Source organism: Melanerpes formicivorus, unplaced genomic scaffold (assembly GCF_026170545.1).
Source record: "Melanerpes formicivorus ecotype bairdi unplaced genomic scaffold, bMelFor1.0.p_v2 SCAF_27, whole genome shotgun sequence".
In the NCBI taxonomy this organism is placed as follows: domain Eukaryota; kingdom Metazoa; phylum Chordata; class Aves; order Piciformes; family Picidae; genus Melanerpes; species Melanerpes formicivorus.
The window spans coordinates 9,417,777-9,430,864 of NW_027142379.1; the positions used below are offsets into that span (position 1 = coordinate 9,417,777).

A 13,088-nucleotide genomic window follows, 5' to 3' on the forward strand; every position below is an offset into this window, starting at 1 on the left:
TTTCCCAGGCAAGGGCGCTGGGCCCTTCGACACGCCACTTAAAAATATCACTAATGCAGCAAGGAAATTAGCAGGCACGAACAGTCGAAACTTCATTATCATGTTTTAATTTAGACTGGGGATCTTTGGGATTTGTTTTGGTTTGGTTTTGGTTTGGTTTTTCTGGGTGTGTTTTTGGCAGGGAACGGTGCTGTAGAGCGGAGGGGCTTGGGGCGGGGGGTCTACAGTGGGTCACAGGCCAGCCTCTCGTTGCAGCTTCTCGCCTGGGAAGAGCCATTAACCCCTGGTCCGGGGCCGGGCTCCACACAGGACCGCACTTTGCCTTTCTGTCCTCAAACCGCAACTTTTTTACTCCAGTGTTTCCTTTTTGTTTTCTCTACTAAGGCACCTTCAGACTCGTTACGAGCATTTTACTTTTCACGAGTTGTTTTTAATGCAGTTTTTATATGGCTTTGCGGGTTGTTTATTGATGGGGGAAGGAGTTCCTGTCTCTACTCTTGAGGTGGGTTTCAAAGAATCACCATTTCAAACGAGATTTTAGTTTTTGTTATTCAATTCAGTCCCGTCCTCCGAAATCGGGTGAGTCTGGGGCTGCGGGATAGAGTCCGTCCCTCACTCCTATTTCTCTTCCGCCGGCAATCAGCGGGCCCAGCCCGCCCCCTCCCCGCCCTGCGCCCCCCCCGACGGCCGCGCCGCCGCAGTCCCCGCTGGCCGCTTCCACCCGCCCAACTACAGCTCCCAGGATCCCTCTGGGAGGCCCCGTTCCCTTCCCTCCCCTCTCCCTCCCCGGCCCTTGTTGTTTGAAAAGGCTCCGGCGGAGTTTCGGGGGGAGCCGCTGTGCTGCGCCGTGGCTCCTCCGCTCGGGGCGGCACGGAGGCTGGCGCTGGGGGCGGAGGCGGGCGGGGCGGGGAGGTGAGGTGCCGTCGTTCGGCGGCCGGCGCTGTGGGGAAAAGTGGGCTGCGGGGGGACGGGGGCCGATACGACGCCGTGAATACCAGGGTAAATCCCTCCCACCCTCGCCAGGAGGAGAGAAGCCCCAGCCCCGGGAGCTAGACCCAGCTGCGGTCGCTCCGCCGGTCCCCCCTGGAGGTGAAGGCGAAGGAGGCAGGAGCGCCTGCCGATCCACTCCTCCCGGCGCAAGGGGAGGAGGAAGGGGAAAGGGGAAGGAGCAAGCCCGAGGAGCCGCGGCGGCCGGCGTTGAGCTCGGCCCGGCGAGGGGAGGGAAAGCCCCCCGCGGCCCTTCCCTGGCGGGAGGGTCCCGGCTGCTCGGGGGGCGGTGCCACGGACGCGGGGCGGCGGCTGGATCCTGCTGTGGGACGCCGGAGCCGAAGTTACGGCGGGGCGGCCGCCGCCCCTGTCGTCTCTCCCGATGTTCGTGTGACTCGGCGGTGGCGGTGAAGAGGACGAGAAAGGGGGGAGACCTCCCGCCTCAGCCCCGCTCGTCCCTGCGCTCCGGCTGGTTGTTGTGCGTGAGAGACACACACACACACCCCGCTCCCCCGTCCCTCCCCTTCCCTCGCTCTACAGCCCCGGAGAGGCCGGAGCGGGCGCGCTGCTGCCGCCGCGTCTCGGGGCACCCTCGGCCTGGCCCGGCCCGGGCGCCTCTGCTGCCGGAGAAGAAGGAGAAGGAGTGCCCCGGCGGGCAGACGGCCCAGCCATGAGCGGCGGGGAGGTGGTCTGCTCGGGCTGGCTCCGAAAGTCCCCACCGGAGAAGAAGTTGAAACGCTACGTGAGTGCCCTCTCCCACTTGGGGTCCACGATTTTCTCTCCCCCCGCTTCTCCCTCTATGGGGGGCTCCCCGTTCTCCTCCCCCTCCCGCCGGGCCCGGCCTCTCCGCGCGGTCTCTCCCGGCCGGGCCCGGCGGTGCTGCGGTCGAGCCGCCCTCCCTCTCGCCTCCCCGGTTCGGCCGGGACTGTTGCCCAGAGCGTCCCGCGGGGCCTCCCGACCCTTTATTTCTTTCTTTCCCCCTCTACCCCCCTTACCCCCTTCTTCTTGTTCTCATTTTCTTTGTTTTCCTTTTTTTCCTTTTCTTTTTCGCTTCTCTCTCCCCGTCCTCTCCTCTCCCTCCCTCCCCCTCCCCCCCTTCTTAAAGAGGGGCGCCGAGCGGTCAGATGTCCCTGCCCTGCGTTTATCGCTTTTCCGAAGGAGTCGGGAGAGGGAGGGGGGCGGAGTTTTTCCGTCTTCCCTTTGGATCCAGGCTTGAGATAGATATAATTTTAATTTTTTTACTTTTAGAATTTTTTTTTTTTTTTTTAACATAAGCACTTGCTTACCGGTGCTGGTGCAGGATGGAAGGGGACAGCGTGGGTGGGGGGCGGCTCGGTGCGGTGGGCCCGAAGTCGTTCCTGGCTGGAGAGCAGCCAGAGCTGTTGGCCCGGAGACGGCGGGGGCTGGGGATGCCCCGGGATCCCTCCCCGCTGGGGCTGGGGTAGGGGGAACTTTGCCCTTGGGACTAGAGCCCTCTGCGTTGGGGAAAAAGACTGAGGGGGGTGGAGGAGCGAGCTGCAAGAAAAGTGCCTTTTTCTGGCTTGAAGTTCAGGCTCCTGTTGCTCCGAAGTGCGTGCGTTAGCGGGGCTGTAGCGGGGCTGTAGCGGAGCTGACACGGAGCTCGCGGGAAAATGGAGCGCTTTTGCTGAGAGGGCAGATTTGGTGACAGGGCAGCGGCGGTGCTGCCGTGCACCGGGCTCCCCGGGGCCAGCCGAGACGCTGTCAAGTCACGTAGGAGGAATGGGTGATGCCAGGAGTCATCCCGGCTGCAGAGCCCTTTCCCGCTGGCACCCTGAACGGCATCTGTGTAATTGGGACAAAATGCTGGGCCTGCTTTTTTCCATTCTCCTTTTTCTTTTTCCTTTAATCTTCGTTTATCCAGTTAGGTGTTGGTGGGTTGTGGTTTTCTTCCTTTTTTTTTTTTTTTTTTCTTTTAATGAAACAACTGAACCCTCAGATTCATTTGAGGAATGTGAGTCTTAGTGTGACTCTCATTAAATTAAAAACTAATATTCGGGATAGCCCATTCTCTGGCAAAAATCTTGTTCAGGCAAAGGACATGGGATCGGGCTTGCCAAGAGAATATCCCGACGGTCACAGCAGGGCTGTGCTTCACTGCTGAATGGGACATGGGCAGTGTTTTTCACTGCTTCTCCATGGGTATGTGTATATTCATAGGATGCTGCTTTACTAATGTGTAAGAATGAAGAGCAGTATTAATGTTCTTGAAGTTTGAACAAATTGCCCTTTCAGAATCTAAATCATGTACTGTTATGCCTTCTGTTAATGGACAAGAATTTGCCCTCCTAAATCAATACCATAAATCAGTCCCTAAATACACTTGCCTTTTTCCATGTAACTGCCCTTTCAGTGTATTTATAGCTTCACTGCAATAACATCCTAACCTTTGAGGGGAAAACCTTGACTGCAGTGCTGGTCAAGTGGTTCCCTGTTCTAACAAAAGAATTCTTCAATTTGTAATTGAAAAGAGGATCTGCTTTTTGAGAAGGCAGAGTATCAGAGTGGTAGTGAGCATGACTTGGGTTCACATTTGTGCTCACTGTAGGTCATGAGGTCATAAGTTTAAGTCTTGCACCTTGTTTTAGACTTTTTCTGCTTGGATAAAATAAAGGACCTGTTTAAAGGAGGACTCAAAGTAAAATTCCTCCTGCTTGTCTGCAGTGCCTGATCAATTGCAGACTAAAGGTTCACACTTGCTTCAAAGACCTAAAAGTGACCTTGACATCATGATCGCCGTCTTCAAGCAAACAAAAAGTTGACGTACTTAAGATGATGAACTTTAGCTGAGTGCATGGATTGAAGTGTTGGCTCATGCTCTCTGTAATTCTATGCTTAGGCAAAGGCACAGAAGAGCTGTGTTTTTTAAAGCTGTATTTTATACCAGTGATATTTCAAGAGGCTGCACCAGATGAAAAGATGGGAAAGTGATTTCAATAGGAAACTGCTTTTCTGCAGCACGTACTTCTCACTTGTATATATGGAAAATCAGAACTTTGTGCTCTTTCTGTGTGCAAGTGTTGGGGCAAACCCAGGTTACCATCTGGGAAGGCAGATAAAAAGTCTGAAATTGCCATTAAATATGGTTTCAGTTCTTAGGAAGGGTGAAAAGGAGCACTTTGAAGCTAGTCCATAGACATATGTTTCACAGGGACTACAATTTTTAGTTTGAAACAGTTGGACATGGTATTAAAGCTAGCTTACAGTCACTTTGAGGATAAAAAAAGATAAAACCCCAACCAACCCTGTCCTGCAGGTGGAAAAACCACATTTCCTTCAATATATGCCTTAATGCTGTGGGTATCTTTTTATCCTCTTGAAAGAAGTCCTATTTTAATGTTCTGTTCAGGCATTTTTTGATGCAGAAGTAACTTTCTGATAACTGTTGGCACCTGTTGTTGGTTCCCTTGGAGCCGGCGTTCAGAACAGTTTGTTTGCTGGAATAGACTGGTTGTTTCCAGCAACAGATCCCTGAACGTGCAGTTAACTTCTCATGTCGGCTGGAGGGTCCAAGGCGTGGATGTGGATATAGTAGAGGAGAAGGGGAAGGGAGCTGGGACTCAATCCTGCACAGGTCTCTACAGCATATGCTGTGATCGCACGAGTACGTGAAAGAACTTGTTTGTGCAGAGGGATGGAGAACTGCTACATTTCACAGCTCCTGCTACTCTCTGTGTTTTCTTCTTTCTCCACTTGTTCTGTTGCCTTCAGCTTTGCAAATGTTTGTGTTGTCACATTAACATACTGTACTTCTGCTCTGGTGCTCTTAGTTTTAAACAATTGGAAAGCCCTCTTCTCATCTGTCCTTTAAAAAGTGATAGTAAAGTTGGCTTAGCAGTCCTCTGCTGTACTGCAGTTCTGCTGTGCACGTGCCAGTTAAAATAGCTGATTCTTTGTGGTAGCAACACAGAGGATTTTTTACTGCCATTTTCCTAAGAAACTGCCAGATATTTAAACACAGCTGTACTTGGTAAAGCGAGGGAGAAAAGCTTGAAGGAATGAGAATAAGACTTCTAAATTCTCTCCTGGAACCACTGCACTTTCATCTGGTGGGTGGCTGGGGCTCAGTGTGAAAACCGGATGTGCTTAAAATCAGGAATTCAGTGTTGATGGTCTGTTTATGGAACTGGTTTGCAGAAAGTCTACTGGTGTAATGTAATAATTCTCAGTGTTCAAGCATGTCCCACTTAGAGTGGAGTACACATTATTTTATACAAGGTTAAACATCAAAACCACCTCACATAAGCTATATTGGGAAAGGAGAAAACACTGTTTTGGGTAAATTGGTTCAGATTTTCCAGTCTGATAGCCTTCCTTGTACTTACAAAGAGTTCAGAAGATGATTTTGGAAGTGAATTAGGAAACCTTCATTTTAATGTAATCATTAGTAAACCTCCTGTGGTATTATGACTATTCCTATTGACTGTGCATTTAATTATTTAAAAATGAGATTAGGCTTGATCTCCTGAGGACAGAAGGGGCACTGATACAATTCAAACAAGGCTGCATGCACAATCCTCTTATTTATTCTGATGTTCTCAGCTGTAGACAGTGACTAAAAAAAAGAGTGCCAGACTATTAAGCCAGTTAGTGCTGTTTGAACTATAGTAGGCTCAGACAGTATAGGTACAAAAGTAGTAGAAGTGGTTTTGTTTGGCAGTTGCTCTTTGACACTAATCACATAAGTGCCTCTTCTGTCTTGAGTAATACTTAAATGTGCTAAGATATATGTAATGGTGTTAAGAAATGTTTTATTCAGCAGAATAGCTGTAATCTGGTAGAAGCTGCAGTGCCTGACCAAAGCCCTTTCTCTGGAAGGCGCCTGTTTGTGTTAAAGTGGGTTGTTTTTGTTGTTGTTGTTTTGGTGTTTGTGTTTTTTGTTGTTGTTGTTGGGGGTTTTTTTGTGTTCTTGCATCAGCAGAGTAAGCAGATCTTAGAAGCTAGTTGGGTTACAGAAAAAAACACAACACAACCAACCAAGCAAAACAAAGGCAAACAAAAACATAAACAAACTAACCAAACCAAAACACAAAACCCAAACCCCACAACAAGATGAGCATGTTTGACATCATTCAGTCTCTGTAGAGCTGGGTCAAGTTAACTCAAGACAGATGAGTGTAATCAAGTGATATTATGTGATGTCTTAATATTCTGAACTTTGTTGTGCTTGTGCTCTTCCAGAAGCTGAAGACCTTGCAGGAATTGATGTTCATGCAGAAGCCTTTCCTTCTGGAAGAAAGCTTGTCCATTTCCTTCTGCTAAGCACTGTTCAGGAACCAGTATTTTGACTTTTGGTATTTTTAGATGTGGGTTAGTAAACCCTAAATGAATTCAATTATAGAAGGAAGTTGTGTTGTGTGCTGGCTGAAGGTGCTGAAATGATCTCTGGTATGATTTTGGGTGTATACCTACCTCCTTACTTTGCTGTTTGAGTACAAGTCTCACTTGAGGATCATGGAACTCATCGTACAAGTATCTATCATCTTTGACAAGAGGTTAGCAGCTGGTGTTAACTTTGCTGCCAAAGCTACAGCACTGTTAGTGCTTGACCTATGGTATATGCTCTGAATTAACTACCAGCAGATGGTTTCAGAGGGTAAGAGCAAGCAACAGCATATAAAACAGATGCAGAAGTCTAATATGCATGTGCTGAGATATGTATCTGCCTCTCATTCTATGGAGTGTGCCACCCTGATGTACACTGGTAATTAAAGTGCTTGAGCTTGGGTGGGCAGACAGTACATGAACTGCGTGAACACAACTTTTCTTGGTGTAGAGACTCAAGTAGTAGAAAGTGATCCATTTCTCTTGAAGTGCAGGGGAGCTACTGGACACCTGAAGCAAGATAAGATATTCTAAAGATGTTCCCGATGTGAACTTTTTTCTTCTTCACAGAGGTTAAATGGTAACCCTTAATTTGGGACCATAATAGCTGAGAGAAGAGGAAATAGTCAGAGGCTGATTTTTTTTGTGTGTTTTTGGTTTTTTTTGGGGTGAAGCTTAAGGTCATTTTGAGTTGCACATATAGGAGCTTATGGATACCCTTTCACCAGGCTTCTCTCTTTGGGTGGCTGTGTTGACAAGATCTGGTGCAGCTAATCATGGGGGATTGCAATTCAGACCTAACAGGGAGCAGGGTAAGGAAGTGAAGAAATAAATCAGTGTTTCCCAGTTTCTTGGTGCTGCATAGTGGCTGCTCCTCCATGAATGCACCGAATCTTGCAGCACTGAACAATCAGTGTAAGCAACATTTGTACTAACTGGAAGAAATCGTGAAATGCCACAAAGTTAACTTCCAATTATATGGTTTGTGACTTGGTTTTGCATGCCTCGTTGTCAATCATAAGCCCAGAGCAGCAGTGTGAAATGTGAATTTGATGTATTGAGAAAATAATGCTTTCATTATCCTACCAAATAAAGGTACAGACTTTGACTGTCACAATGAGCATTAGTTCTGGGGGCCTTTGCTTGACCAGATTGCCCTTTCAAATGAGATAATCCTTCCATTTTCATTCATCATCTTTGGTATTCAGCACTCTGATTTAGAGAGAAGGAAGTGACAGACATAAAACCATTTCCAGTGTCCTTTTCTCTCTTCTGAAATTTTAAGACTCTTACAACGATGTTTGAACACTTCTGAGGCAAGGGGTTTTTGATCTTTCCTTTTGACATGACTTTTGGATCAGATGGTACGAATCAAATGTCATCACTTATGGACGTTTAGAACACATTTCTTTTCCCGTGAAATTTGGTTCATGGCTTTGATAAAAGTCATGGCAGAGAGTGGAGAGAAAACTAAGGGAGAAGTTAATTTTGTGTATTTCAGATGGCTCTGGCTTGGGGATCTCCTACTTCCTTAGTCTTTTCTAGTCTAAAAATAGATGTCACCAAGTGTTTTCTTGAATCAAGAAGGAGAATACAACTGATGTGGTGCAACCTTTGTTTCAACATAGACACACCTCCCTATTTTTTTTCATTCCAGCTTCTTTTGTAGGTTGCAGTGGCAGCCTTCTTGAGGCTTTTTCAAAATTGCATTAGAAGTTTTTGGTGCTTCAATGACTAACCATTTTATTGCCAATAGAAGCAATTTGAACTGTTGCAATTTAATTGCAGTATTTCATTAGGAGGGACAGACCTTATGTCATGTAAATTACTTGAGCAAGACAGGCAGAAAGATCAGACAGAAAGGGATAATCTTGTCAAGGCAGGTTTGTGCGGTGTACAGGTGGATATTGTTAGTCCAGTGTAACTTGCTGCAGTTTTAGGGACTCTCATGTGAATTCAACTCCTCATATGCAGAAATCAGTAACTTCTAAGGCAGCACTCCAGTCTTGTTTCTTTTGGGGTCTGGGTGGTGGGCAGTGGTAGGGATTTTTGCCATCTTCAGACTGAAAATGAGGCATTGTTTATTCTCGGTTTCCTTCTATCAGTTCTTGATTAGGCTGTTGCAGTTCCTTTTTTACAAATGCTTTGGCTTGTTTACTTAAGGAGAAGTGTTCATAGTTGTACAAATACTGTAAGCTTTGTAAATACTGCAATATGCTGGTTTGATTTTTGAGCTTTTCTTCTGCAAAAAGCCCAAACCCCTGCCTTCCAATAAAACCTTACATAGTTGTTTGGGTTTGGGGTTTTCCTTTGGGGTGGGGTGGGGGGGTAGGTGAGGGTGGTTTTACTCCTGGTTTCGGTCTTGCTTCCAGCTGTTGCCAGAAGTTTTGATTCTCATGATTAGCTTCTGAGGCTCATTGGAACATTCCACACTGTTCTATTTTGTTTCAAATTACAATTAAAAATAATAAAAAGCTAATCTTACCTTCTGTAATTTCTGACTGTCTCTGTAGCAGTACTCAAGAGGGAAATGTTTATAAGGTAACTTTGTGTGAGATGAAAGAGGCTGAATTAACTGCTGAGCTCTCTAACCATCTTTTAATTAAATTTAATCTTTTTTTTTTTTCTTTAACTGAGGATGTATTTAATTGCAATTTAGGCCCCAAATTCCCAAGTTTACAATTAAACTTCCTGAGGTCACAGTGACACGTTTTTCTTCCTCTTTTTCAGGTAAATGGAAGTTATTTGGGATTATATGACAGCATCATAGGTGTCTCTCTTGAAGCTCGTGGTGTAACAACATGTAATTAAAAGAAAAAGTCAGGCAGCTGTGTCCATATGGCTTGTGTGTTATTATATATAATGTCTCTACAAATGATCTGTGTGAAAACATACCATGCTAAAGAGGTTGCACTCCTGCTAGGGTGTCGTGCCAAGTTAGTGTACCAGCTTGTCACCTCTGGACAGAACTGAGTTTTGGCCCCACCTCATGAACTGAGTTCAGTGAAAAGGTCTGGTTCATTTGGAACAGCAATTTATTGGAGTCATTTAATACAAAAGAAAAGAAAAGAGGCTTTTCCTAGAGCTTGTTTGTTCTGTTCTCTGAGAATTTCTAGGAAGCCACAAGAAAGCTTTGCCTTCTCTGCTTTGAAAAAGGAGGTAATCTGCCACAGGCTGGCCAGCTCAGATAGGGAATCTTGACGTTGGGCTATGTAGCTGGGGATGGATGAGCTTGCCCAGCAGGAGAAAAGCAACCTCATCTCTTTTCCTGGTTTCCACGTGAGTTTTCCAGCCACATAACTGGTCACTTGTAGGTTGTCATCCTGCTTCATAAGTGAAAATAACACCAGATAAACCCTTCATGGCAGTAGAGATAGTGGCTGTCACAAACCAAATCTGCTTCCCCACCCACTTTCCAGCACAGCCAGCCTTGGGGCAGGGTGATGGCAGATCTGCTGCCTGCTTTCCTCCAGGGTAAGCCTGTCTCCACCCCAGGAGGAATGTGATGGGTTTCAGTATTGCAGGCCAGCACGTTCCTCCCTCTGGGGTTACAGCTACTGCCAGGCTCTTCAGTGTTTCTGCCCCCAAAGAAAAGGGAAGAAAGGAAGACATCACAAAAATAGAGAGGTTTTGGGGTGGTTTTTTTCTGTGTTGTCTGGGGCTTGGGATTTAAAAACAGAATAAACCTTTTGTAGGTGTTCATTGTGGACAGTAGGAGTGGAGTATGGAATAAGAGGTCCAGGAAGCAATTCAAACACAGTTAATACCCCTGCCTTCAAATAGACCTTTGCAATCAACACACAAGAATGACAGTCCATGCGGGAGACTTACTAAAAGGGTAAACAGACAGATGAAAAATGGATTTTAAGAATGGAATGTTATTTTTTTTTCTAAGATAGAAGGCATCCTGAAAATAATGTGTCAGTTTGTCATTTTCCCTTTGTGTGAGGAGTTAGTGCACTGAGTCACGTAATGTGCTAGACAAACGTTCCCATTCACACTTAATGCAGGTTTCTTTTACAGTTTTCTGACGTTTGTGTTTCCATGTAGATCCTTAAGCAGGCTCAGATGTAGTAAGAGAAGAGGCGCCTGCTTTTGGGATGGTGTAGGGGAGGATTAATGCTCTGAAGGGCTGCTTTTTGCAACCAGTTGGTGTAGAGCTTGTTAAGCAACTATCACTCTTGATGAGCTCCCAAGTCCCTGTACAGAATCTGGCAAACAGTTCTGATTTTTAAAAGTGAATCCCTGAAATACTGTCAGCAAGTCTTCCCTTTCTCAGTGAACACTGAAAAATAAGAAGCATGTTAGGAAAGGGATTGTGGGGATAATTTGTGCTCCTAGTGGTTATAGCAAGGATTGATTGATGATGTGTTCTTTTTATCAAGAAACAACTAAGAGGAAGTCTAAGTAATATGTGGACTTGAGATGAATTGGCAATTTGTTCTTGTATGATTTAATATGGGGGAGGGGGGAGTGTGGGTGGAGGCTAGGGGAGAGTATAGATTGCAGTTTGAACCATAAGAGGCTGGCATTTCCCAGGACAGAGGAGGCAGTGGATTGCTCTGCCGTGTGGTGTCCCCATTGGGGAATGTAGGAGATTCCAGGGGGCTTGGAGAGAATCCCCAAGCTGGAAGTCTGAGCAGTCAGAGGTCTGGGGTGTGGTAAGAGGAGACTTCTGAAATGTGATGTTGTAAATGATTCCTTTGGTTCTCCCATGTGATACAGTCCTTCCCTAGTTCTGCTGATGTGCTGGAAGTGTCAAAGGTAGGCTGTGGGCATGATGCCATCTGGAAATTCTGCATTCCTAGAAAGCAGTGGTCTGCATTAACTTGATTTGAACTTTAAGCCACAAAGTGATGAAAACTTACCCCTTCTGCATATATCACTTGTTAGACAATTCTGTGATTTCATGTGGTGCTCTTCATTGGAGAAATGTTTCTCAGTTACGTGTTATGCTGAGTGACGCTCTCATGGTGGCATGAGATGAACTCCTTGATTACAAAATCCTTTTCTGTTGCAAGGGAGATAACTTTAAGAAGTGCGAAAGAAGACACAAAGTACAACAAGAAGTATATTCCTGTATCTTGCATGTTCTGATGCCTTCCCTTTCATTGTTTCTACACAATCATTGCTGCAATTATCTGCATCATGCTACGTGGATACATTTTGCAGTCTAATGACTTGTTACTCAGTGTGAAATAATGCCCTTAAAGCTGAGGTCATGTCACGCTCTTAGTTAAGACCTATCTAATACAGTTGTCTGCACAAATGAAGCTAAATTGCATAAGCTTGTCAGCACTTTGAAAAGTAAGTTACTCTTCACTACCGAAGATCTGTTGGCACACTTACGTGCAGTCGGGAGTCAGTCATTACTAAGATAAAACCTGGGTTTTCCTTTCTGTAGTTTTGAGGAGGGGAAGGGAGAAATTAGGGGGAAGATAGGAAGTGAGGAGTAGCATTGGAATGACTCATTAGTGTAAACTGGGAAACTTAACCCTGGTGCCATCCCTGGGTAATTTTGTCCCGGACAAGTGACTACAGAGTGTTCTGCTATGCGTGTGCTTCGAGGCTAAGGTAATTCACACTCCTTTGCATTTTTCCTTCACCCAATGGCTCTGTTTATTTGTGAATCCCTGCAGCTCCAGGGGGAGAGAGGGGTAAGAAGAGAGTAGGAATTTGTCTGATTTATAGAAAGAGCAGTGGGAAGGCCTTTATTGATAACGTAGGGAGGCACCATCATTACTAGTGTTCTTCAGTGGCATTTTCTTACAGCGCAGCCATAACTGTGCCTCAGATCTTGTTTGCTGGTGTAGCTGTGGAATGGGCAAACAAACTGTGGAGGGGAGGTGCAAAGTCACAAGCAGCACTGCTGAGATGCTCCGTTGCTTCCAACAACTGCTGGGAAGGCAGCGCTATTCCCATTGGGGTGCTGCTCTGCTTTCTGCTTACGGGAAGAGGTTTTCTTATCAATCTCTGCAACCAGCATCTGGCAGAGTTGAAATATGTTCCTGCCTCCCTTAGCTGGCTGGAAAATGAGCTGCCTTTCTGTCTGCCTTTTGATCCTTTGCTTCTGGTAGCTGTTGTTTAAAGGGAGGGCAGATGGAGTTCTCCTCTCTGAAGTTTCTGCTTAAACAAAATAGGCAATAAAGAAGTTCTGCCCTTTCCAGCTGGGAGACTGAACTGGACAGATGTTTCTTACTCAGTGCTAAGGAGGAAAGTCCCTGGCTTAGGGACTCTAGGATGAGGGTTAAAAGGTGAAGAAATCCTACGGGGGCCTCCCACTGTGATGACCACTTCAGCTCTGCACAAGTGAGAGAGAAGATCCAAATCTCCTGTCTCTCATGTCCTTTCTTCCTCCTCCTTCCTCTCATTGCAACGATTTTCTGTTTATTTTCCTACTTTTAAATTGCATAATTTAGTCCTTCCTGTCACTTCCTAATGTCTGAATCATAGGTAGCTCTTCCTGCATGCAGTAAACAAACATTTTACTGCTGGCACCTTTCCAGACGTTGAAATGATCTTTATGAAGGTCGGGGGGTGCCTTTGGCAGCGTGCTTCGGAAGCTAATTCACTTGTGTAAGGGCTGGGCAAGCTGTTTGCTGCACACTTCTGTGGCCAGATAATTTCCTTGCCTTTGCAATCTTGTAAACTGATGTAGCTGCTCTGATGATCAGGACAAGCAGGTGGATGGTAGCAGATGATAGAAAGGGAGTGTAAACAGTGGGTTACAAGCTTCTGAAGTTAGTAACAGTAGCAAC

At 46.1% G+C, this 13,088-nt stretch overlaps 1 protein-coding gene across 3 annotated transcripts in view; it reads left to right on the plus strand.

Annotated features, from left to right (window-relative positions):
- Positions 1-932: 932 nt before the first annotated feature.
- GAB1 (GRB2 associated binding protein 1) overlaps positions 933-13,088 on the plus strand; it is a 107,639-nt gene continuing 95,483 nt past the window's right edge. For 2 of the 3 annotated variants that reach the window (XM_068154058.1, XM_068154060.1), the window contains exon 1: positions 933-1,729. In XM_068154058.1, coding sequence (XP_068010159.1) covers positions 1,658-1,729 — 72 coding nt within the window. In that variant the 5' untranslated portion in view covers positions 933-1,657. The remainder of the gene's footprint in view (positions 1,730-13,088) is intronic. The other variant, XM_068154059.1, reaches the window with a different exon arrangement.